Genomic DNA, 26,402 nt, shown 5'->3' with positions numbered 1-26,402 from the left:
CTGTTTTTCTGTCTGCATGTATGTGTCTATCTATCTGCTGTCACAAATATGCATGGAAAAAAACAACTAAATAATTCCACTGTGATAAGGACCAAATGCACATTTTTTAAATAAAACATTATGCTAAATGTTTTGAAATATTGATGGCCTGCTTTTACATGCATTTATTTCAGTGCCTGGTGAGCAGGTCCACAGCTAGTTTAATGTGCTTGAAAGCTTGGTGATCATTAGAAGTGTGAGTGAAATGTGTGAGTCTTTTTTAAAGCAGTCCTTGTTAATTAGAGCTAATTAATCATTGCTGAAGTCAGGCTTCCCCAATGCGTCAGTATCTCAATCCAGTTCATTAAAGTACATTGTAGGAAGTATTCATATGCATGCTAAGAGTTTAAGCAATATTATTTAGAGGATTTTTAAAGCGGTTTATTGAATGTTTAAAAAAAAAGTTTAATTGCAAAAGTTTTGCAATTAAAATAGGGATGCACCGAATAAACCCACTTTTTATCTTACAATCCGAATCTGATATCAGAAATCTCAGTATCGGCCGATACAAGTGTTGTTGTTTTTTTGCCTTTTCTTTTTTCCCCCAAAATGTTTCAACTTGTATCTGGAGTTTAAAGGTTTCAGATCTCGTTTTTGTTAAATGAAGTTGTAAGACATCAGTCCACTTTTCATTCACAGTTATTTTTTGGAACCCATTCAACTTAAATATTGTTATAAATTGTAAACAAATACTAATGATGACAATAATAATAAATTGTTATTAATAATATTATTGACAGTAAATACAACAGTAATATATTTAAATCGTGCACTTTCTAAACCCTCACACTTTTATTTTGACATTCTGAACTCTCCAGGTAGTCCTGTGTGTCTGTTTGTAGTCAAGTTCACAGTAGTTTAATTCACTTCTTATTCAAATTCTGGTAAAATGCACCTCCGTTGCCATTCTAAATGCATATTATAAGTGAAGTGAACTATTGATCATTATTCATTCATCAATAGTAGATTATTAGCAATTCGGTAATAAAAATAGATCTTTTGTCTTTGCTCTAGGGACAACGGTCAGAATCTGAATAACGTATTTATACTAAGCAAAAAAACCTTTTTGAAGCCCTATCAGGTTGCTATCGGCTTAGTATCGACACCAATATTGCTAAAACTGATATATTGGTTGACCTCTAATATTCTAAAACATAACAATTCTTGTATTTCATAGGTTGTGTTCATTTGAGTCACATTCATTGGGGTGTTTTCTCCCCAATTTGGAATGCCCAATTCCCAATGCGCTCAAAGTCCTTGTTGTGGCGTAGTGACTCACCTCAATCAGGGTGGCGGTGGACAAATCTCAGTTGATTCCGTGTCTGAGTCCATCAATCCGCGCATCTTATCACGTGGCTTGAGTGCGTTACCGAGGAGACCTAACGTGTTTGGAGGCTTCACACTATTCTACAAGGCATCCACGCACAACTCACCACATGCCCCATACTACCACGAGGAGGTAAACACAACGTGACTACCCACCCTAGCAACCAGGCCAATTTGTTGCTTAGGAAGCCAGACTGGTGTCACACAGGTAGTCGGCGTCTTTACTTGCCATTTTACCCCCCATATGTTGTGTTCAAGGAGTCAGTGGCCCATCAAAATGATTATTTAAGCCACATTTGAAAAATGTATGCACTTCAATAAGTTAGATAACAAAATATCAATATGCAAACAAATTATGCTAGTGCTTTCCTTAGAACTAACATCTATTGTTTTATCATTTAAAACCTAACAAAATTATTTTAGTGCATTTTTGTGCTCGCTCTCTTTAAAAGAACTGCCACTTAAATTAATATTTTGTTATCTAATGCAAAGACATTGAGAGATTTTTAAGTGTGGCTTTAAGTGTCCAAATGCATTTAAGGGTCCTTTTATGTAGTATATAGCACTTACTTTTCTTAGAGTGTCGATATGGTAGCCCTGTTGTCCATGTGGACTAAAGACATCATCCTGCAGAAAGACAACACAAAATGACCCAAGAATCTTTGCTACAGAATCATGGTGTTCTGCTGCCTTTCATGATGAACAGTTTCGGGTTGTTTTTCAAAGATTCATGACAACTACATTGTTCAAACGAAAAAATAATTTGGCAAAGCCCTTACATGACAGCTTCTTCCCCCAAGCAGTCAGACTGTTGAACACTTGATCTATCAGGATCAATAATTAGCACTGCACTTTATTAATCTATAATCTCACACTGGACTGTCAACATATTCTCCTCAATACAACTAATATATATATATATATATATATATATATATATATATATATATATATATATATATATATATATATATATATTCATATACGCTTTACTTATTGTATATTGTGTATTCTATATTGTGTGTGTGGTTTACTGTACATTGTATATAATTATTGTGTTGTGTAAGTATGTTGTTTACTGTAATTGGTATATGTCTCGTCACTGTCATGACTGCTATGTTGCTCGGAACTGCACACAAGAATTTCACCTACTGTTGCACTTGTGTACATGGTAGTGTGACAATAAAGTGATTTGATTTGACTTGACATGAAATATGAAATCAATACATGTCACCAGCTCTGCACATTCAAATTTCCACAATGAGGGTGATATACATTTTATAGTATGGATTATGTCCCAAAACAGGCTGAACCCCACTTCTCAAGAAAGTGGAATTGCCAGTACATGTGAGTCATAAGGTTGTGTTGAAGTTCCTGTTCTTTGTACAGATGCCTGTCATTTCTAAGATTTAAGATTTTATTTCTGTTTAGCCTTCATATCAACTATAACAGATTTTGGAGCTTTTAAGTCCAACAGGAATTATTTTAATAATTAACACTTGAGGTCAGACTGTGGGAATCAGCACTGACACAAATAGTTTGAGTGAAGAGTTTGATTCTAGGTCTCAGGTTTAGTGTGCATGGGCTGGTAGGATTGATCCTAATCTAGAATTACTTGGACAACCCAAAGAATCAGAGGAATTGTGCAAAACAACCAATGCGGCATACAAGCCAACTATCTTTCTTCAGAGCTCTATGAGAGTCATTTTCCACCACACTTGCTGTATAGTTTATTGCTGTTTATCTGTTGGAAAAGTTTTTTGATACTAACTATACTTTAATTTTATAATACAGATGACCTGTTACAGGAATAGTTCACCCAAAAATGGGGACATTTACTTGTCTTAAGGTTGTTCCAAACCCATATGAAATACTTTATTCCATGGAATACAAAGTATGCATTGCTCTTTACCATACAATGAACCCATAATGTCCCATAAAAGTACCATTATACAATTCAACACAACTCACATGCTCTATATATGTCTTCTGAAGCCATACAATAGCTTTGTGTGAGGAACAGACCACAATTTAAGTTAATATTCACTGAAAATCTTCTCCTCAAATCTCATACTCGTATTTTAAAATATGTAAAGACAAGACACACCATGCTTGACATCAGTGATGCCAAACTCCATCGGTTCTCGTGTCTCGCAATGAACACGATGCGCCAAGTTGAATATGCATTTGCGCAAATAACATTCGAAACCTACAATGGAAGGGAAGATTTTCAAAGAATAACGAATCTAATTTCAGTCTGTTCCTCACACAAAGCTTTCGTATGGCTTCAGAAGACTTGGAATATGGACAACTTTTATGATCCTTTATAGTGCTTTTTTGTTATTTTTGGAGCTTGCCTGTTCCTGGTCACAATGTGCTTCAATTGTATGAAAAAGAGAGCTTTGAGATTCTTAAAACTATCTTTATTTGTGTTATACAGAACAAAGAACACAATATTGGTATGAAAAAACAATTAATTGGTTTTTATTTTTTGGGTGAACTATTCCTACAAATAATCAGTTTAAGTGTGCAGAGATATGAGTAACACTGATGTGAAGGTTACATTTGTTAACATTAACTAATGTTAACATATACAACTTTTGTACTTAAATGTCGTATGAACCAACCATGAATAATTGTAATTTTATTAACTAATATTAACAATGATTAATAAATACTGTAACAAATATCTCTTCCTTGTTGGTTCATGATACCTAATGCATTTATTAATGTTAACAAATTTAACCTTATTAAAAATTGCTACTGAGATATTGTTAGGTACATGGGCAGATAAAGCGCATCTAATTTGGCTGAAAGCCCACGTGTTAAACAGCAAGCAGCACAGATAACCTTTGGCAAACTGAGAGAGACTCCACAGAGCCTCTGGGGGTTTGAGGAGGTGAGGTCTCAGAGCTGTACTCACGCTGGTCGCATAAGCTCCATACTGCCGTCCATCTACTGCGCTAAAGGCCAGAGAGATCTGACTGCCATTGAGAGTGGCCAAAGACCGAGACAGAAACCTCTGAACACAAGATGACACATGCACACACAAACACAAGCATTCAATGTTGACTTCAGTGAGCATGCATTAACCATGAGTACAGTTTGAAACATGCAGGTGTTAGTTTGTGTGTTAATAAGAATACGAAAACATACAGAAAAATATTGTGCAAGGAGAGCTATAAGGAAAGAAAACAAACAATTCCACATCCATGCAGTTAATGTTGATTAAAAGTGAAGTCTGCGAACTGCAAAAAAAAAAATATGAGAGATGTTCATGCAAAAGTCTTGTAACCAGGGGTTAAATTGGGAACTTTGAGGCAGATTCTTTTTTGAATCGGAGGTTCCAGATCGCTGGTTGCCAAGGCATTGCTATGTGGTTGATAAAGCATTGAGTTTTTTTTAGCAGGTTGCAATATGTTTGCTAGGGTGCTCTCGGTGATTGCTAGATCATTAATGTGGTAACTAGGGGGTTCTGGCTGTTTTTTTACTGGCCTAAGTAAAACGGGTCGATCCCTAAGTCTCTATGATTTTCTGGTCTCTAGATATGGCTCGGGCAACTCCTTCAATATAATGTCTATGTGATTTCTTTGCTCATTTGCAAGTGATAACCAGGTAGCTGCATTTAAAATAAAATTTAGATTTAAAGATTTACTACAGAAACCATACTATCATCTGCCTTGTTGAAAGTTTATGTCTCCTCCCAACTCGGAAACATAAGAGTTTCCCCAGTCGTAATAACGACTTGAGCGGGTGCTCAAGCGCAACTTCCATTTACAAAACTTGTATTCACAATAATTCCAATAGCATGTGAAGGCAGCATTAGATTAACACTTCAACTGTGTAAAACAAAAATAGTAGTTGCTATGCCTTAAAAAACACCACTAAAAAGTGTTTCGTCGCTGTATAAATTTCCAGTCATTATGAAAAAATGATATTCGTTAACACAATCATTACCTTCTCAATCTTCTTGGCTTCAATGTGCCTTATGACCTGGTCCCTCCAATCTGCCGGAACCCTTCCGCCTCCCCCGACTGGCCCATCCAGTAGCGAGTGCTCGGACTTCACCCTCATGCTGGACCTCTTGCTGGGGCTGCCATGCTGGTAGTTGAAGTCACTGACAGACATGGTCCTCTCTGGAGGCTCATGAGGTGGAGGCCGGGCACTCTGCGGTCGAGGAGCATTGGGTCCATCCATGCTGTACGTACGAGCTGATAGGGGCCTGTGAAGACCCTGGCTCATCTGCATAGGCCCACGTCCTGCCGTGTGAATGTCCCGGTAGGTCATGTACTCTCCTTCCATTCCTGGCATCCGGCGGGGATCCAACATACCCATGCCAGAAGTGGTGCCAGACGAACCACTACATTGTCTCTGCAAGGTGTTACGTTGGCCACCAGGTGGCAGCATCCTCTCCTTTGCCCACATGTCTGGAGTTTTAGGAGGTCCACGCTGTTGGGGCTGCTGGGGGTAAGGAGAGGTGTTGTTGCGGTTGGAGTAGTTGTTGTTGGCAAGGGAGTGTTGTGGGGGTAGGTAAGGTTGCTCTGAATGTACAGGGATACGTGGACTCCATAAGTTGTCTTTGGGCATGGCGCTACTGGCATACTGGATGTTGTACTGTGGAGGAGGGCCAACAGGGTAGCGTGCGGTGCTTGCTTGAGTTTTAGAGCTGGACAGAAGATCAGATGAAGAAGCAGAGGAACCAGGGTAGATCTGCAATTGCTGGTCATTGAGCAAGCACGCAGACTTCGAACGAACGATGCTTTGGCCTTGTGCACCACTTAGAGATCTGGCCGAGCATGCCACCTCGTACGATGGGCTTTCTCCATCGATAGAATACAGCTTCATCCCACCAGCGTCCATGTTGGCGATGCTCTGAGATTTAACCACTGGGGGCGGTGGACACTTCTTTTCTGGTGACAGCTCCTCGGTGCTACGAGACAGACTCATGTCGCTCAATGCCGTTACGCCTGTTGAGACGGTCCTTGTAGTCTCGTACCGCAAGGGAACTTGATCCGTTCGTCCATTAAAATTCTCTCCAGAATGGATTTTTTTAAGCCGATTCCCATTCTCGAGATTCTCAATTGAAACCATAGCATTGTTGTTGCTTGACATGGACTCCTTGGTTGAAGATGTTTTGGTCCTCTCCAGGTCCTCGTAAGACACCATGTTGTCAGGTGGGAGCTTAGCCACATTCATGTTGATCTGATCCCACTTGCTATACTGGTCCGCCATTCCATTGTTAATACCCTTCTCAATGAGGGCAAGCCTCTCCTCCATGGACAGACTGTAGTCGGCCGTTGTATCTTGTTTACTTTCGTAACTCTGCTGGTTCTTCAGGATTGTCTGTAGGGATGTCTCCGAACCGTTACAGTTTTGTAGGAGAGAGGTCGTCTTCTTCAACTGGTTTAGGTTCTCATCCTCTTGCCTGAGATTGAGCAAATAAAGTCAAGTCAAAGCAAACTCTTGCACTTTTTCAAACACAGTAAGCTGAAGGAAATTCTATGTGCCACACAAATAGCGCTCTTTGCAATACAATACAATTTGATGTTAGCATGTTGCAATGTGATATTCCAATAAGTATAAAAATAAATAGCACACACAAACATTGGGTAAAATAGTACATTATAATTGTTACACTTTTTGTATTTCTTTTGACTCGTCCAACATCTTAAGTTAATTGTTTTACTTGAGCTGATTGCAATGCAATCTGATATTACTCTCTTTGCGAAACATACATGCACATTTGTTTTACAAGTTATTTCCATGACTTAGAATTTTTCCAGTTGTTCAAATTACTAAAGGATATACATTTTTATTTTATTTTATAGAGATTACACTCACTAAAAGGTTTTTCACTCTTTAAATAGTTAACCCCGGGTTATTCTGAGGCATCATAATGATTTAAATAGCTGCCTATGTAGGATTTAGAACAGAGCTTTCATTTTTTGGCATTGTTTAATAATTTAATGTAAAGTTAAATCATTTATTGGCCCTTTTCCCACTTTTATTGATTGATACAGAGAACAGAGGGATGACATAAAAGAACAATTCTCCTCTTTTCGGAACGCCCAATTCCCAATGCACCCAAAGTCCTCATGGTGGCGTAGTGACTCGCCTCAATCCAGATGGTGGAAGAGGAATCTCAGTTGCCTCCGCGTCTGAGACGTCAGTCCGTGCATCTTATCACGTGGCTTGTTAAAAGCGCATTACCGTGGAGAACTAGCGCATGTGGAGGCTCACGCTATTCTCCGAGGCATCCACGCACAACTCACCACGCACCCACCGAGAGCAAGAACCACATTACAGCGACCAAGAGGAGGTTAACCTAATGTGACTCTACCCACCCTAGCAACTGGGCCAATTGATTGCTTAGGAAACCTGAATGGAGTCACTCTGCCCTGAATTCGGACTTGTGACTCCAGGTGTGTCAGCGTCTTTACTTGCTGAGCTTCCCAGGCCCCTTGAGATGACATTAAATTACGACAAAAGTCTGACTTGAACTTGAGTCACCCACACGAGTACCATGACTCAACATATCAGAGTACATGGACACAGCACTTTGCCCTAGCTACCACATAAATTGTGAACTGAAGTGATGTTCTTTGACATGGAATTTGACTCAACGCGTCATGATTCTAATCACATTCTAAACAACCTGTCAGCTTCAGATAACATGCAAGACTGGACACAGAACTAAAAAGCCAGCAGAGATCTATGTAATGAAGAAAGGTGTTTGTACCCATTCTTGGGGATGAGTGGCATCTTGGACTCTCTTTCTGGAGTGCAGAGGGAGTTGTCCTGACTGCTATCTGTGGTTAATGACACCGAATCAGACATGCGTGAGGGTGATGAGCAGTTGCTATTGTTCTGGTTACTGTTGGCAACAGTCTCGTCCAGCAGAGAATCAGCATCCTTTCCATCATCTACATCACCAGACAGAAACATTTTGTTAGCATTTATTTGTACATTTGTACATTTGTGTCACACTTCTTGATTTGAGAAACATATATAGCAAGGATACTCCAATCACATAGCTCGAATTTGTCCCACGGGCTGAGCTTTGAGTACCCTTGATCCATAGTACACCCTCCTGAAACTTTAATGAGAGAATTTTTAATTGATACTAATGAAGGAGCAGGTGTCTCTTTACCCTTTTTGTCCTTGCTGAGGGCCACTACTTTAGGTTGGTTAATTGAGATCTCGATGAGTGGAGGTCTCATCTCTGCAATCTTCATCTCCTCCTCTTCAGATGACAGCTCCTCTGAGTCCTGACCACAGAAACACATCACCATCACACACACTCATATTCAATGTTCTTCCTACTTCTAGAGTGGTAAAGTGCACTCACTTCCATATTCATTTCTTTAAATAATGTAGCCGAATGATCCAGCGTGTCCTGACATGATTAAATTGCATATAATACAATATAAGTAAATCTATCCTGACAGCAGCTTCATATCCACTCACAGTGAGCGAACAATATGTGACAGCCATTCATTTAATTTATTGCATCCAATTTAGAAGCCCTGAATTTTAATAAGGGAAAAACTAGATGTCATATCCTGCATTATTGGCAAATTTAGCATATTTTTGGTGAAAATATTCTCCCTTTTAAACCTAAAGGCTTGTTCACAAGTCTCTAATTTGTAGTCTAAGTCATACCTCAGTGGTGTCATCATGGTTAACCATAGTTCTCATGTTATCTGATGTCTTGAGAGGGATTCTTTCAACAATATAGTTGTCCGTCGAGTCTCTCAGTTCACAATTTTGGTGACTGTTCACAGTTGCTTTGGGCTCCATCTCAACAGCTTTGCCATTGGTGCAGGGACCTTCAATCACCTGATAGTGTACAGGAAATTAGTTAACAACAATCCACTTCTGCCATATTCCACATAAGATCATAATATTATTCTGATCCAGTTAAACATTATCAATTTCTGGAATCCTTTCGACCACAACCCAATTTTTAGTTTTTACACATAAGCAGTGTTACAGGCTTGCTGACTTAGTGAAAGTGTTTCTGTAATCTAACCTTCACTCCCACATCTTGAACTCCAATGGTTTTCCTCTCGCTGGTCCTGGTCTCTTTTCCTGCCTCGTCACCGGACTCGTCCTCTTTGAGTCTGTGTGCGACGGACTGGGCTGTTTTCACCATGTTCTTCAACTCGTCAGGGTACGGTGTGGGGTAGCGCTTCAGATTGCCCTCCTTCAAACACAGACCCAATTAATTCAGTAACAATGTAATTTAAGGGCAAAAGGCACCTTGTTATGCTTTTAAAATATACCAAACACTTAAACATAATTCCTCTAGACAGTAATAAATGGTAAATTATGAAACGGATAGTTAGGCTCTAAAATCAGATTGACTGAGCCACGATTAAAACGGTTGTAAATAAACTATGGCCACTCACCGATTCAATTATATATTTAAGGAGAAGTTCAACCAAAAATGAAAATTCTCTAATCATTTACTTACTCTCATGCCATCCCAGATGTGTATGACATTTGTTTCCTTCAGCAGAACACAAACTATTTTTTTTGTTTCAGCTCTGTAGGTCCATACAATGCAAGTGAATGTGACCAAAATATTAAAGCTCCAAAGAGCACATAAAGGCAGCATAAAAGCAATAAAACGACTCCAGTGGTTAAATCCATGTCTTCTGAAAAAATATGATGCATGGGTGTGAAACAGATCAATATTACAGTAAGTCCTGTTTAACCATCAATCTCCAACTTTGACCAGCCCCAACCTGTAGGTGGCTGAATGAGAAAGTGTAGATTTACAATGAAAAAAGGAACTAAATATTGATCTGTTTCTCACCCACACCTATCACATCACTTCTGAAGACATGGATTTAACCACTAGAATCTTATGGATTACTTTTATGATACCTTTATGTGCTTTTTGGAGCTTCAAAGTTCTGATCACCATTAACTTACATTATATGGACCTACAGAGCTGAAATATTCTTTTAAATATCTAAAGTTGTTTGTGTTTTGCAGAAGAAAGAAATCTGGGATGGCATGAGGGTGAGTAAATTAAATAAAAATTTTTGGGTGAGCTATCCCTCTAATACTGCAAGTCTACATATAAACAATATAAATTAAGAATAGGCAGTTACAGTCATAAAATTAACTAAATTATTTGGCACAATAATTGTTTATTTAGATTATTATTAATACTAGGGCTGACGATTTAACACGTTAATTTAGTGCGATTAAGTTTTTTACAAATAACGTGTAAAAAAAAAAGCAAATGTGAAATTTCAGCTGTGTGGCAACGTGCAGTTTATATAGTGAAGAAAACAACCAGATGGCACAAAACACACATTTGTTATGTTCTAAGTATTAAACTATTTTTAACTTGACACAGTGACCTAAACATTTTATGTTTATGACGCAACACACCCGAGATGCTACACAAGCATGTCTGATGCTTGTTGAAATTGACAGGCTCTTAAACAATCCCTCATAATAAATCTCCAACTGATTGACAAATTCACTTGTGAAATGGATTGCTGTGAACTGTGTGCCAATGATTGACTTATGTTCAATAACATGATAGTAAACAATACATTGTATTCTAAAGCCACTTTTTGTATTGTCTTATCATGATAAACTCTTCTGCCACAAGAATGTACTAGCATTTTAATTATCTGAAAAAAAAAAAAAAATAATAATATATATATATATATATATATATATATATATATATATATATATATATATATATATATATATATATATATATATATCATTTTATATTTAAAGATAACTATGTATATTTTTTTCATCATATATTAAATTATTGTTATATGAGGGGCTTTCTCAGCAAATATTTGTATGTGCGATTAATCGCAATTAATAAATCGGGACATCATGTAATTAATTAAATTAAACATTTTTATCGATTGACAGCCCTAATTAATACATGTTATTATGAATTATTCATACATGTGTTAATTTATTATGTAAAAATGTGTTATATTGCTGTAGCTGCCATTTTATAGAAGCAATAGGGTACTCCATGCAATGTTTTACAGTGAATATATCATGTTTTTGTTTCACAGTCGTCAGGGGGCAGTCAGTGCAGCCTCAGCTCGGTGCTGTACCTTGGGCTTTACCTACAACTTGTTGGGCTGTCCGAGCAACACACTAATGCAAGTAGATTCACAGATCACGCACTTTCGTTTTCAAAAACAGCTGGACAGAGTACAATTGAACGGAGGGATCTCGAGATGCGTTTTAAATTACTTTGTACTACTGTACTATCCAAAAACTGTGAGATGCAATATTATCTTGCAGTTCTGCACTTTTATTTGCCATGAAGCACTATGGTTACACTGAAGTGTGTCGTTCTGCATTCAGGATGCACATAAGCAGTTTTGTGTCACTCTTTATTGGAGCCTTTCTTATTTCTTGCTTCTCTTAAGATCTCATTGCACAAGATAATTCAAATTAAAAGTATTTATTCCATTTATTTTTTTAATATACGTTAGATGATAGTTAGTTACCATTTGAACTGCTGTGCTTAACATCTGTGAATCCCTCATAAACGCATCAGATTGGGGTCACGTTAACATAACAGAGCCCAATTATACATTATTATCCTTAACACAGACAGAGCATTATAAAAAGCATTAATGGTGCAAAACGCTGTAATGTGACCCAACCAATGTGAGATGCTCCAAGAGCTTCCATCTGACACCTATGTACATAATAGAAAAACATCTTAAATAGTGCAGACGGAACACGTCCTGCGAGAGAATGATGAACTTAGTTGAAAATGGATTGCTGTCAGGAGTAGCCCAATAATAGACTTATGTTCAATGATGTGGAAATAAATAAAATAATATTTTGACTTCCAAACCTACTTTTTAAATTGCCTAATCAATACTTTACTCGTCTGCTACAATAATTTAATGTATTTGAATTATCGGAATGATTATGTATTATATTTATAAATATTTAAGCTCTCACTGGATGTTTTTTGCACCATTCGGAGTAAATTTTAGACACTGTTATGTGTGAAAATCCCAGGAGATCAGCAGTTACAGAAATACTCAAACCAGCCCGTCTGGCATCAACAATCATACCATGGTTTAAATCACTGAGATCACATTTTTTTTACCCATTCCGATGATTGATGTGAACATTAACTGAAACTCCTGACCTGTATCTGAATGATTTTATGCACTGCACTGCTGCCACACGATTGGTTGATTAGATAACCGCATGAATAAGTAGGTGTACTCGTTGTTCCTCAAAGTGCATGGGGAGTATACTGCATAATAAATGTTTGTTTTTTTTCCCTGAAACTATTGATATACCTGATTAATTGGGATTTGAATAATTAACTGAAACATCATGCAATTCATTTTATTAAATTTTTTAAACGAATGACAGCCCTAAATTGTACATCTATCCCTCACAGCATTGTTTTCATTCATATTTAATTAAATACGACATCTGCCATATCTGACATCCCTGGACCTTTGGGGAAATAAAAGGTGTCAGAGTGCAGCCTACAACACCCACACAGAGGGGGGCTGCTCTTTGAGGACCAGACATGGCCACACTGGCACTCTGAGAGCTGATAGTGATGCTCCTTCAGACAAGACACAGCTTGGGAGCGTGTGTGTTCATTGGCACAGCACACTAGCCAGAAAGCCATATTGAGTCATTAGGGGTGCAAGACAGGGCATGAGAGGGAGGGAATGAGAAACCTAGTTTGTAATATCAGAAAGAAATGAGGGCGAGGAGGGATAGAAGGCTGTCGTGCAGGACAGTGCAGACAGTGCAGGCTTCCGTTACACTTTCTGGCAGGTGTCACAGCAGGGTAACTGCTCTAATGAGATTTCCACTGAAATGCACTGCAGCACATGCTATGACATGCTGATAAACCAGGTGAGTCTGTTCCACTGAAATTGACTTGCATCCTACCTACATTACACAGAATGTATGCACAGCTATACAAAATCTGTTACACCTGAGGGGATTACAATTAATTGTGTGATTTGTTATGGAAGAAGCATGTCACATCATGCCTTTTGACTCTAGTGCATCAATCTCATTTAGAGGGATGCTTGTTAATGTTTAGTCTTGTGTCGACATGCTTTTGACTCCGCATTAAGTCGGGTACACTTTAACCACTAATGCTGGCCAAGTACAGCCCATTTAGACAGGAAGAGACCGACTGACTGACATGTAAAGTCAGTCAGTCATTTACGGACAGGTAAATCTAAAATATTTGATACCACTATTAAAGGCCAAAACAGAAAAAAATAATTACATTAATTGCACATCAGCGTTGGTCAGCAATCGGTTGTCTAGATTTTGTAGCTTCACAAAGTTGCTTTCAGTGAGGACACATAAATGACCAGGCATGCCACAAAGAACAAAATATAAAGCGTAAAGGCGTATAAAGTGTAAAAGACAAAAAAAACGAGGGAGAGGGACGGGTTATATAAAGAGAGAGGGAGCAAGAGGGAGACAAGCACAAAAGGGAAATAGAAATGGAAAGTGCACCCTGGACAGAAGCGGACGGTGAGCACTGACCCGCGGGGGCGTCTCTCTCTCGTCCTTGTCCTCATCACACTCAAACGCCACTTGCGCCCGCTGTTTGCGCTGCTCCTCCCATAGAGATGGGTTAAAGCTCTCGCTGTCTGTGTTGGGTACATCTGTGAGAGAGAAGCCAACAAACCATTAACAGAATCAAAACACCTGCGGATGATGGATGTTAGACATAGAAGCTCAAGGCAATGCAGGAAATGTTCATTTGAGAATTCCAATTCAATTTAGTGATTTGGTTTGTTTAGGTGGTTTGTTTTGCTGAACCAGTTAAAATAAAAAAAAAAATATATATATTTTTTAAATCACAGATTAGTTATTCATAACTCACAAGCGTTGCAAGAACATCTTTTGTGTTTTAATTTTCCGGGTTCAATACAAGTTGAGCTCAATCATCAGCATGTGGCATAATGTTGATTACTAAAGAAATTAAATTTTGATTCATCCCAAAATAAAAATTGTCATTCCGGTTGGACACTTACAATGGAAGTGAACGGGGCCAATTTTTGGATGGTTTAAACAGAAATGTGAAGCTTATAATTTTATAAAAGCACATGCATTAATTCTTCTGTTAAAACTTGTGTATTATTTGAGCTGTAAAGTCATTTAAATAATAATTATTAGTCATTTTAGTGTTTATTGACATTACACCGTCTCTGTTCAATTAAGTTGTAACATTGGTTATAAAACTATACACAGGAAAGGTTAGCAAATTATTTTATCACACTAAAATCATGTTTACACAAATATAATTTGTCTTGTGACTATACTTCTGAAACAGTATTTTAACATTTAAAAATTGGCCCCCATTCACTTCCATTGTAAGTGCCTCACTGTTACCCACATTGTTACTTTTGTTTTAGAAAAGGAAGGGCAAGTTGAAAATATTATTTGTGGTAATCAATATTATGCAACAAATGCTGTCGATTGAGGTTAACTTGTACTGAATATGGAATATTTATTTAAATGTTACTATTATAAATTAAATTTGGGGTCATTGACAAATAAGGTTGTTTGAGATAAAAAAAAAAAAAAATCCAATTTAAAACATTTAACAACTTGGCTCAAAATAACAATTTATTTGAGAATAAGATGTTGCTAATCAGGGCTCCAGACAAAAAAAAAATAAATAAATAAAAATAACCATGGAGCCAAAACGGACACATTTAAGCTTAATGGCTGTTTTTAGTTGGCAGTATATAACTATATATTACTATAAATAAATAAAATCATGTTTGCATTAATTATTAAATGATTGTATATATAATTTTTTACATAAATTTATTATATCAAGTCTCAGTTGCCTCCGCTTCTGAGACAGTCAATCGCGCATCTTATCATGTGCCTCATTGTGCATGACATCGTAGAGACACCCAGCATGTGGAGGCTCATGCTACTCTCCTCGATCCATGCACAACTTACCACATGCCCCATTGAGAGCGAGAACCACAAATCGTAACCACGAGGTGGTTACCCCATGTGACTACTCTCTCTAGCAATTTGGTTGATTGAGAGACCTGGCTGGAGTCACTCAGCATACCCTGGATTTGAACTTGTGACTCTCCAGAGATGGTAGGCAGCATCAATACTCGCTGAACTACCCAGGCCCCCTGCATCTTTGAAACTTAAGTTAAACAGCACATTTTAAAGTTTGAGCTTGTAGGGCTGGCACAGACTTCATATTTGTATTTGTACTTTGTATCATTTAACCATATGTTTGGGCTAATAGATAAAATGCATAGATAAAATAATCTTGGAAACAATGCACCGCTACCTCAGATCATTTCTTGTCATGTTTGAGGGCGGTCTCTGGTAACACAGGAGACCAATCACAGCTGTTGTCATTTGCGTTAATGTGATGGGCAGTTACATTTTTGAAGAGGTGCATGTCAGGCTAAGGTGTAGGCTATGCCGTAGCCGCCGCAGCTACACGTAGCCTACGGCATAGGTTTGACGCAGAAGTATAAACCAGCCTTAAGGAGAGCATATTGTTGTGTGAAAGCACAGAGTGGTCCATTTCTAAAGCTCGATCATGCTAGAAAACCGAAGCAGACTCCAGATAGCTTTAGAGTCAAAGGGTTTATGTTGTGAAGAGTTTGAAGTGGGGTTGCTAGGATACAGGTTTAAAATGTATTAATCTCTTTCCCCTCTAGAACCCAGCGAGTAGCTCATTTGTGATTTGAACAGTGAAACTCCCAGCAACTCTGGCAGACTTGAGAAACTGAGAGGGAAAACGGAGCCAGTGGCGTGAACAAGTACTGGCTGCAATAACCTACAAAAGACAAAATGTAGTAACTACTCATTGTGTCAAAATGTTGTGAAATCGGGTCTCTTAGACTATAATCTGTCCTGTGTTAAATGGGTTGGACTCAACTAGACTCCGATTTAGACAAAATTATGTGAGACTATTTTATAATGGAGTAGTTACTGCGTTTTGTCTTTGTAGGGCTGTAAAGGCAAAGGTTTCTGCACATCTTTTGTAATGTTGGTTCAGTGAAGAAACTCTCCAAGCAACTTTAGGTCTTTAGACCAATTCAAACAGAAAACTGATTTGGCTTATTAAAAATAATCAGACTACACCATATGTTTGTTGTTGCCTGCAACCAGCCAGTATTATTTTGTCTTTCTCTCCCATCACATTCAGTTTAGACTACAGCTGAGTAACTGTGCAGTAGTTTTCGCATCTACAGAACAGCACAGATTAAGACCATAAATGGAATGTTGTGAAATTTCGGTTTGAGAATAAAAGAAAAAAATTGAATCAGTTCTGAAACGAATTCCCAACATTATTTAAATAAACTTCGTATTTTTTTTATAAACGTATTTCTTCATTGTTTAAGGCCAAAGTATACTTTGATTTGTTGCGTGCCGCTACTTCTTTTGAAGTGGTGCAAATTTCTTCTTCGAAACTGTACGCGCATACTCTCCTCATACAGCCTTTTTCTTTTTCTAGACAGTCCACGTCTTTGTGCGTCATCGGCACCCGGCACCCCCTGTTGACTACTAAAAGTGTATGACAAGTTGTATTGCACATGCGGTAAAAAAATTAAAATGTATTATACTTTGAAAGACTAAGCGCTTAAACATCAGTGCTGGGTAGTAACGGAATTACATAATCCGGATTATGAACTCAGGTACTTGTAATTAGATTAAATTAAATTTTTAAATGCTCATAAGTGGACTTTCATATTAATCAGGCAATGGCAGCAATGTTTTCATAACTTATTTATCCCCATAATTCTTCTTTATAGAAATATTTTAAATTAATAATTCTAAGCCTACCAGTAACATAGGTTAGACCATGCCTTCTTATGATGAATAATTATGCAAGTTACTAAATACCGCTGATGTAAAGTATGCGGTATATGATATACACAATATATGATAATACTACATAAAAACTAATTATTTATTGTGGAAGTCTGGACAAAAAAATGTAAACTAAAAGTAATAATTAATAGCAATATTTTGAATCACTATGCAAGTTCTCTTAAATGCATTTAAGCAACATTGTCAAAATACTATAGATTTTCCTACTCAAATGCATGTGACATCAAATCAAGTGATAGAGTTAATCCCAAAGTAACAAGAATACATCAACTAAAATATAATCCAAGACATTACGTTACTGATTGCAATTGTAGCCATGTAATTTGCAATCAGTACCTGATTACAATTTAGAAGTAATCTACCCAGCATGCACGAGACAAAACATTAAATCTGCATTAAATCTGTTCGTAAAACACTTGAACAAGAGAAAAACTTGAAACTGATGCAGGTTATACATGAATACTCACACTCCTCAGTTCTGCTCTGTTGTGGGAACATGTAGTTTGTGAGAACGGTCTTGTGTGTCTCTGGATCTTCCTCTTTCTGCAGGGGAATCAGGGGCTTCGACTAGTAGTAAAAAAAATACAAGGTAATGTGTGATTTAAAAACAAACTGCACAAGTGTAAAATAAAGATTCTGTCAGCGATCTCAGAACATCAAAAGCTGAACGGCATGACTGCCTACGTGAGAACAATCAAAATGCATGGCTCAATAGGTATGCCGTTTCACAAATCACCATCAGGGACACACACATAAACAAGCTCTGTTCCAAAACCTAGTTGCCTTGTTGTCTACTGCCTACATAGGCAGGTATCTATTAAGGCAGCAACTGAAATGGAACCTCATAAGTGATGCATTTGCAAATATAAAAATAACACTTTAAATAATTGATTCTGACACAATCAGTGATAATTTAGTCAAAGAAAAACTGACGAAACTGTTCATTGATGAAGGTTTTTTTATTTTGTCAACGATACTGAAGACGAGACGAAAAAGACCCATAACGATGAATCAAACGGTTCAAACATACTGTTGACGAAATATATGACAAGAAAGAAAATTGTACTGCAAGATATTAACAGAGCACCAAAACTGTTATTTATATTTATTTTAGAGGAGGAAAAATCTGGACAGAATTGACTCAAATAATAATTTTATGTTGAGGATTTCTCCACTTGAGCTGCATGAGCTGAACACCTGTACAATGAACTTTACTAATGGGTTTATTACAGAAGTGATATAAGTAGGGGTGAGAAACAGATCAATATGTAAGTCCTGTTTTACTATAAATCTCCACTTTCACATCCTTTTTTGTTTTTGGTGATTTGTATTCTTAATGCATATCACCACTTAGTGGTCGGGGCTGGTCAAAGATGAAGATTTCTAGTAAAAAAGGACTTAAATTGTTAGATGTTCTCAACCACACCTATTATATCGCTTCTGAAGACATGGATTAAACCACTGGACTAGTATGGATTACTTTTAGGCTGCCTTTGTGCTTTTTGAAGCTTCAAAGTTTTAGTCACCATATACTTGCATTGTATGGACCTACAAAGTTGAGATATTCTTCTAAAAATCTTTGTGTTCTGCAGAAGAAAGTACAACACATCTGGGATGGCAAGAGGGCGAGTAAATGATGAGAGAATTTTCATTTTTGGGTGAACTATCCTTTTAATTATGTTAGAATTAGAACTATAGTTCCTGAACACTTTGGGGTTTTCAATGAAATAATAGTGTATTTATAATCAACAATTTTCTCAATCTGCCATCTTTGATGCTTGCTGCATTGGATTCTGAAATCGCTTTCTTTGAATGTATGCAATGCTGCCTGAGAACTTGGGCAAAATGCCTTAAAAGCTCACTAGGTTTTGAATTCCTGACTCCGAGAGCTTATCTAATCTTTAAGCACATGCAGCTTTATAAAACCACACATCCCAATCAATAAAGAACAGAGGGCCACCTTCATCTCAACGTGCCATCTTCATCAATAATTCCAATGTTGTTGTCGATATTCCAGCTGAGCTGTACGCCTGACAGCCAGCCATTTCTGAGCGTGCTTGCTTCACAGATGATCTTTGCAGTCTCATGCCATATGGCACACACTGATTAGATGAACTGCAAGTGTTTTTTATTTCAAAGCAGTGCTGTTTCTCCATTCGGCTTGCTATAGTCATTCATTGTTTTGAAAGCAAAAATACCACAATGAACTATTTCAGAAAAGGATATAAAAAGGGGGTCAATTTATATTTCATGTTGACTTGAAAATAATGGCTATGCTATGGTGAAGACCTCACAGGTGGTAAAATGTTGTGTGTGGGAGTGCAGGTGATGGTTATATCCTCTAACATTAGTCACAGGCTTGATGGCCACTTTACAGATGATAACTCAGACATTCAATTACTTATCACCCACACACAGACACTCAGCGGTACTGACGGGTACATCAAATCACTCTGCAAATATCATTGTAACAAGTGTATTTCTGGTAAGCGACTGCATATGAGATTCTAGTGACATAAGTACATTTATTAAGCGGCTCTATGGAATACTTGCTTCTGATTGGTCAACATCGACATTTTGTGGGACAATCATTTTTGTATAGGGAGCACTAAACCGTATAACTGACTGTCATCCCAGGCAAGCAATGTACAATATAGCTATGCTTGCTTCATGCCTCTTGTATCACTCCGCAATCTCATTCTTCTCACATAATGAAATAAAACTTGAATTAATATTTCATGTCTATTAATGTAGCAAGTAGCTGTTTCATAAGCGGGCTTATTTACAGTCTGCTTCAATCAGGGTCTTGCGATAACAGCCAGCTGATGGTGCATTATCACAAACCTATCACTTTGCCCACCTGGTTTTCAGACAGCCACATTGCAGTCATCTGGTTGAGCTTTGTAAAACTGTAAGGAAGGTTCTTCAACCTGTGAATAGAAAGAACAGAGATGAACAAAATAGAAACCTGAACACTGTAAGATGCACAAAAGAGGTTCAAGTCATATGCTACATTTGGTTTCGAACAATAGTGTACTATAGCTTACTGCATATTGCACACAGTATAAAATGCATACAGCAAACTATTTAAAAAAAAAATAATACAGTATGTGAAACAGCGTGCAAAAATAAACATTTCAAACAGTAGTGCTATGTTGTTGGCACACAATTAAGGCTGGGTAAAAAAACAAAACAAAAAAAAAAAAACAGAAAGATTATTATGAAGTTGGCTACACAATGTATGTGCTGACAGGAGAAGTTTTCATCTCGTTGCATTATTCTTTGCTTGTCCTCGCTTAATTTAAAACACTTGATTATCTAATCAAAATATGCATTGAAGATGAATATCGTCAATAATGGATGATTTAGATAAGCAAATCCCCACTCGGCTGTTTTTATTTCACCTCTAGAGATCACGATTATACTGGAAAACTATGCCATTTAACTGTAGAATCCTCCAGCAGGATTATAATAAATATCAAAAAAATATTGTAAATTATCAGCATAGATTTTTGCCAATAAACAATTGTTCCAAAAAGCAACTATCAGTACCGATTAATCGGTAAAAACTATACATCGGTCTACCTCTACTATAAGAGAACTCATAGAGTTGTAGTAATGCGGCTACGTACCTAAACATTCCAAATACACTTCTGTTCTATTGTTTTTATTTGTTCTATAGTTTCCAATTTGTTTCTGTGTTCTTATTTTATTACTGAATATTTACTAACTTCAAACAATGTTTACTAAAATTTGTATTTGGTTGTGGTTTCAAAATTGGTATTGAGAATCATCAAATTGCTTTCATATGTAAGCAAATTGGACATTATTACTGAAAAACACCCAAATTAATTGGCATCAAATTGATTCAAAATCGAATCGAGTGAATCGGAAATCAAATAAAATTGGTAAATCTGTATGGATACCCAGCCTTACACATGCTGTCATCACATTGCATGCTTAATTTAACTAGTGACATCCAGTTATTATCTCATAAAAACAAAAATGAACTATATATATATATATATATATATATATATATATATACACACACACACGGTGAAATTTCATGTCTCCTTAATTTTCTCCCTTAATATTTAAGCAGACTGCCAACATAAGCCATTTTTATTCATATTTCCACTAGTAGTAAAAAAAGGTAATGTGTGATCCTTTTTTTTGTTTTTTCACCAAAAACAAAAAAGGATGTGAAAGTGGAGATTTATAGTAAAACAGGACTTACATATTGATCTGTTTCTCACCCCTACTTATATCACTTCTGTAATAAACCCATTAGTAAAGTTCATTGTACAGGTGTTCAGCTCATGCAGCTCAAGTGGAGAAATCCTCAACATAAAATTATTATTTGAGTCAATTCTCTCCAGATTTTTCCTCCTCTAAAATAAATATAAATAACAGTTTTGGTGCTCTGTTAATATCTTGCAGTACAATTTTCTTTCTTGTCATATATTTCGTCAACAGTATGTTTGAACCGTTTGATTCATCGTTATGGGTCTTTTTCGTCTCGTCTTCAGTATCGTTGACAAAATAAAAAAACCTTCGTCAATGAATAGTTTCGTCAGTTTTTCTTTGACTAAATTATCACTGATTGTGTCAGAATCAATTATTTAAAGTGTTATTTTTTATATTTGCAAATGCATCACTTATGAGGTTCCATTTCAGTTGCTGCCTTAATAGATACCTGCCTATGTAGGCAGTAGACAACAAAGCAACTAGGTTTTGGAATAGAGTTCAGCTTTTGATGTTCTGAGATCGCTGACAGAATCTTTATTTTACACTTGTGCAGTTTGTTTTTAAATCACACACTACCTTGTATTTTTATTTTACTACTAGTCAAAATATGAATAAAAATGGCTTATGTTGGCAGTCTGCTTAAATATTAAGGGAGAAAATTAAGGAGACATGAAATTCCAGTTCATGTGTTTAATTTTTTGCAAAATTTCCATACAGTGTACAGTATGCATACTATATATCACAAGCTTGCTTTCCTATTAACTTGTGTTCTCAAGTTTGATGCCGTCAATTTATTTGAGATCACAACAGGGTTAAATAAACTTCAGTTTACTCCTTGAACCTGTACTCTAGTTAACTTAAGTTTTGATAAAAGCTTCTGCTAAAATACTGATTGGAAGTAATTAATAGGTGAATATAAAACGTATAGGTCAGACTCTAAATTCTGATTGGATGAGCCATGTTGAAAAGCACCACACCTGTGAGCACATAATCTATATTAATGCGCTGTGTTTAACAGTTCTGAATGTGTGAATCATGTTGTTGTCGTCTGCATTTTATAAAAGTAATATGCTACGAGAAACCATGTGTTATAGTGAATTTACCACACTTAAGGGTTTTTCTCAGGCACGATGTATAGTGTCTTTCCATACACTGCATGTGTTTGTTTTTTTAAATATAGAGGATGTTGTGTGTGTGTATGGAATGATGTTTGTCTGTGTATGTGGCACAGAGGAACGTACTTGTTATCGCTGAGGTTGATGACCTTGAGTTTGAGCATGTCACCCATCTCCTCCGGTAGATTCTCCAGCTTATTTGAGTGCAGGAAAAGCACAGTGACGTTCTTCAAACAGCCCATCTTTCTCAGACAAACAAACATACGAAGGGTAAACAGACAAGCACACCAAGATCTACAATGGCTCATGCAGGATGCTTTGTTCAGAATGCATGATCGATGCTTTGGCGATCTCCTCAAATGCTTGATTACTGGAGAAGCTGGGATCAGACATTTCAGATATGTGCCGACAAAAGCGCTGGTTTGTTTCAATGAACCAATTCAAAAACGGATCCAACACTCTTAATGCCGCATCCACACTAGTTCCTTTTAATTTGAAAACAAAATAATTTTACTTAATTACAGCATACTTTGGAAACCAAAGACATTAGGAAACTGAAAATGCAGTGTTCAAACTAAAACAGATTAGTGTTGACGTAGCCTAATTGTTGCCGGAATGCTCAGAGCAGCATTTTACGTATTTTTAAAGCCAAATAAAAAATTTCAATTACAATAAACTGCTGCATTTTTTATGATCCCAGCAAGTTTTCCTCAAAGATCTTACAGACAACTTGTATATAAAAAAAAATGCTTTGTGAATCAGTTCAATTTAAGAATTACTTTAAAAGAATGACTCATTTGAAAACCTGACATCACTTCCACACTCGTTTGACAAAGCGTTGATATCGCTATGTTTACGGTTCTCATCCACACTGGAAGGCCGTCGATGTTTGTTTTTGTTAATACCTAGCTAATGTATTAACTGTTTTAACTTTGTTTATTGCACCGCTCTCTGGAATAATTGATTCTGATTAGTCAATGGCACCATCTAGTGGTCTGACATCTCTGAGTAACAACCGCACATCCACATAAAAGACCATTCACCCGGTTATTTGAGCCATCTTTACTGCTTCTCGAATCATTGTACAATCTCTAAAAGCTAATAAAATAATTTAATCTCAAATGTTTCTATCACATTTATTCATTTATTTGGCAGGAAGTCTTGTAATAAGAGGTGCAGTGAGCAGACAGATTAATTACAAAAAGGTGGATTTCAGCTGTTCGGTGATATACTTCTCACATAATTACACAATTTCAACTCAAATACATTTTACATGTCCATTGATGTATTTATTTGGCTAGTTGTCTTGTAATAGTCTGGATAATAAGGAGTCAGATGGTCAATTTCACAAAATAAACACCAACAGATCTCCGACACACACCAGAGTAGGATTTCAGCTGTTCAGCAATTTCTTGCTTCCAAAAGGCATAGTAGTTTTAAATAGCAGTTTTATGTTGACTTTAATAAATTATGCTGTGGCTAGAAGCTGGACTGACCTCTGGAGGCATCTGAGCGAGCAGGTTGTGGTCGGCAGCAAATGTTCGCAGGTTGACACACTGACCGACGGAGGACGGCAATGCCTCAATCTCATTGAAACTGCAGTCCAGCTCGTCCAGAGATGTGAGACTAGAGAGAAAGACCAACATATATGATTAATTAAATGGATTATTCTTATGGTGTAAAGAACCATGTTTAACATAAACAAGTGGTATTTAATCCAGCTCTATGGTTCTCTACAAAAATCAAATAAATGTGTTGTATAATGGGTTATATAACAAATATTATATAATCTTTAGATTCAACAGAACAGTTCAAACCCAAACCTGGTTCCAAAAACGTATTTCAGTACGTCTAGTGGTTAACAACCTTTTGTCACCACTGATCATAATTTTGTAATGCATTTGTTGATTAAAGGTATAGTAATATGTAATTTTATGTTTTTTGAGCTGTCGATTTAATTTTAAACATGTCAAATCTTTTATTTAATTAATCACAATAAGTTAAAATGTAAAAAAAAAAAATGTATTTAATCATGCCTCAATAATAAATGTACATATTTCCCTACCATTGGAGCAATTCAAGTTTGAAGTAGGCAATATGTAACTACATGTTTTACGAGCTACATCAGCAGGGGGCAGTCAGCATGCCTCAACAAACCTCACAAGCATCATAGCAACCGAATGAGTGGGTTCTTAACAGTTTAGCACAATAGATATTATCTCAAGATGCACATTTTTAAGTTTCAACGGCTTTTTACTTAACACGCCATCCTAAAATGCAGTATTAATGATGTTGAAAACCAGAGAGATGCTCCAAAAGCATCTGTATGATGCATTATGTACAAATTGACAGACAATTAAGAATAGTGCAGTTGGAACGCCAGAATGCATCCTGTAAGAACAGAAACAATGTAGGAAAACTCAATTGCAAAATAAAATGCTTTTGACTGTAGGCTTGCTCAATGATATAGAAATAAAATAAGCAATGCACTACTGTATTGACTTCTAAAGCTACTTCTGTATTGTCTAATTAATGCTATACTATATATATTTCATTCCGAATAGCTGAATAATTATTTTTATTTAAGGCCCTACAGTTTAGATTACATTTGTAATTATTTTAAATAGTCTGTATTTATATTGAATTCACTTTATATGGGGGCCTTTCTTCAGCTAATATTGATATAATTATGCACTTAACTGAGATGAATTTGATTAATTGGCTTGTCATGTAATTAATTAGATTAAAAACATTTTTATTGATTGACAGCCCAGGATTTTAAAATCATTACTAACGTGCAAGTGTGTTGAATAAATGACAAAGCCAGTGAAAAGACCAAAGGCCAAATAAATAAAAAAATCTGGTTCAATGGTTGTGAAAATGGTTTTTGCTCTAAAATATGCAGATGTGTGTGTACTCAGAATATATTGAGAAATGATTCCCAGCACTACAAGGTGGGATCACAGAAATCCATGATATTCTGGTCCCTCAATATAGCTCAGGTCCCTCCTTCAATGTAAGCCAGAGATTTCTTTGTCCTCATGCAAAAATCATATATCTGTTCACTTAAAAAGTAATAGCACGCCTCTTCTCAACTCTCCTCAACATATTATACGTTGTGAGGTATCTGTCGCACAAACAGTGCAGGGTGAGTTACATACCAAAACAAATAGTAGAAGTACAATAGTAAAAGTATTAGTATATTATATTAGCACTAAAGGACTAGTAATACTGATGCTTGCCTAACACCACTAAAGAGCTCAATTATTGTGTTGCTCATATATAAAGTATTGAAGTGCAGTGTAGGTGGAAAGTTAAAGGATGTGGTTTATGTAATGGACCACCAGCCTGACATCAGAGGGTGGTCTCCAGGAAACAGACATAGAAATAACTCAGAAAAGCAGTCTGCCAGATTGTATTACCTTTCAAGGCCTGTATACTGTATGTATGTACAAGTGTATGTATATGAGAAACTGCAACAATATTCACTTTTAAAAGCACTCACATATACTACACAGATATAGAAACAGAGTGAAGCATATACATATTTAGAGTTATTCTAAGCTTGTTTTATGTACTGAAGAATTAGCAGGTTTTCTGTGAGTGACATCTGGATTATTTAAGGGGTTAAATCATGATCATCGACAACCAAACTGTCAAAGATTTTTTTGAAAACAGATTTCACTGCACTATACTGTAACTTTCAGATCTCCAAAAAAGACCATATAGTAAAAAGTCCTTACATATATTGAAAAAGTGCAGGGAAAATCA

The 26,402-nt window shown here is 36.7% G+C and overlaps 1 protein-coding gene across 2 annotated transcripts in view; it reads right to left on the bottom strand.

Annotated features, from left to right (window-relative positions):
* The window catches only part of erbin (erbb2 interacting protein), a 103,834-nt gene that overhangs the window by 5,531 nt on the left and 71,901 nt on the right, over window positions 1-26,402 (bottom strand). The window contains exons 11-22 of one of the 2 annotated variants that reach the window (XM_052116045.1): window positions 24,128-24,257; window positions 22,758-22,873; window positions 20,126-20,195; window positions 17,733-17,832; window positions 13,924-14,045; window positions 9,398-9,571; window positions 9,028-9,204; window positions 8,516-8,633; window positions 8,105-8,288; window positions 5,323-6,790; window positions 4,289-4,387; window positions 1,936-1,992 (exon numbers count right to left, since the gene is read on the bottom strand). In XM_052116045.1, coding sequence (XP_051972005.1) covers window positions 1,936-1,992; window positions 4,289-4,387; window positions 5,323-6,790; window positions 8,105-8,288; window positions 8,516-8,633; window positions 9,028-9,204; window positions 9,398-9,571; window positions 13,924-14,045; window positions 17,733-17,832; window positions 20,126-20,195; window positions 22,758-22,873; window positions 24,128-24,257 — 2,815 coding nt within the window. The remainder of the gene's footprint in view (window positions 1-1,935; window positions 1,993-4,288; window positions 4,388-5,322; window positions 6,791-8,104; window positions 8,289-8,515; window positions 8,634-9,027; window positions 9,205-9,397; window positions 9,572-13,923; window positions 14,046-17,732; window positions 17,833-20,125; window positions 20,196-22,757; window positions 22,874-24,127; window positions 24,258-26,402) is intronic. The other variant, XM_052116046.1, reaches the window with a different exon arrangement.

The sequence above is a fragment of the Xyrauchen texanus genome, chromosome 43, assembly GCF_025860055.1.
Source record: "Xyrauchen texanus isolate HMW12.3.18 chromosome 43, RBS_HiC_50CHRs, whole genome shotgun sequence".
Classification (NCBI taxonomy): Eukaryota; Metazoa; Chordata; class Actinopteri; order Cypriniformes; family Catostomidae; genus Xyrauchen; species Xyrauchen texanus.
The sequence above is the reverse complement of the archived record's forward strand: the minus strand, read 5'-3'. Positions and strand labels throughout refer to the sequence as shown.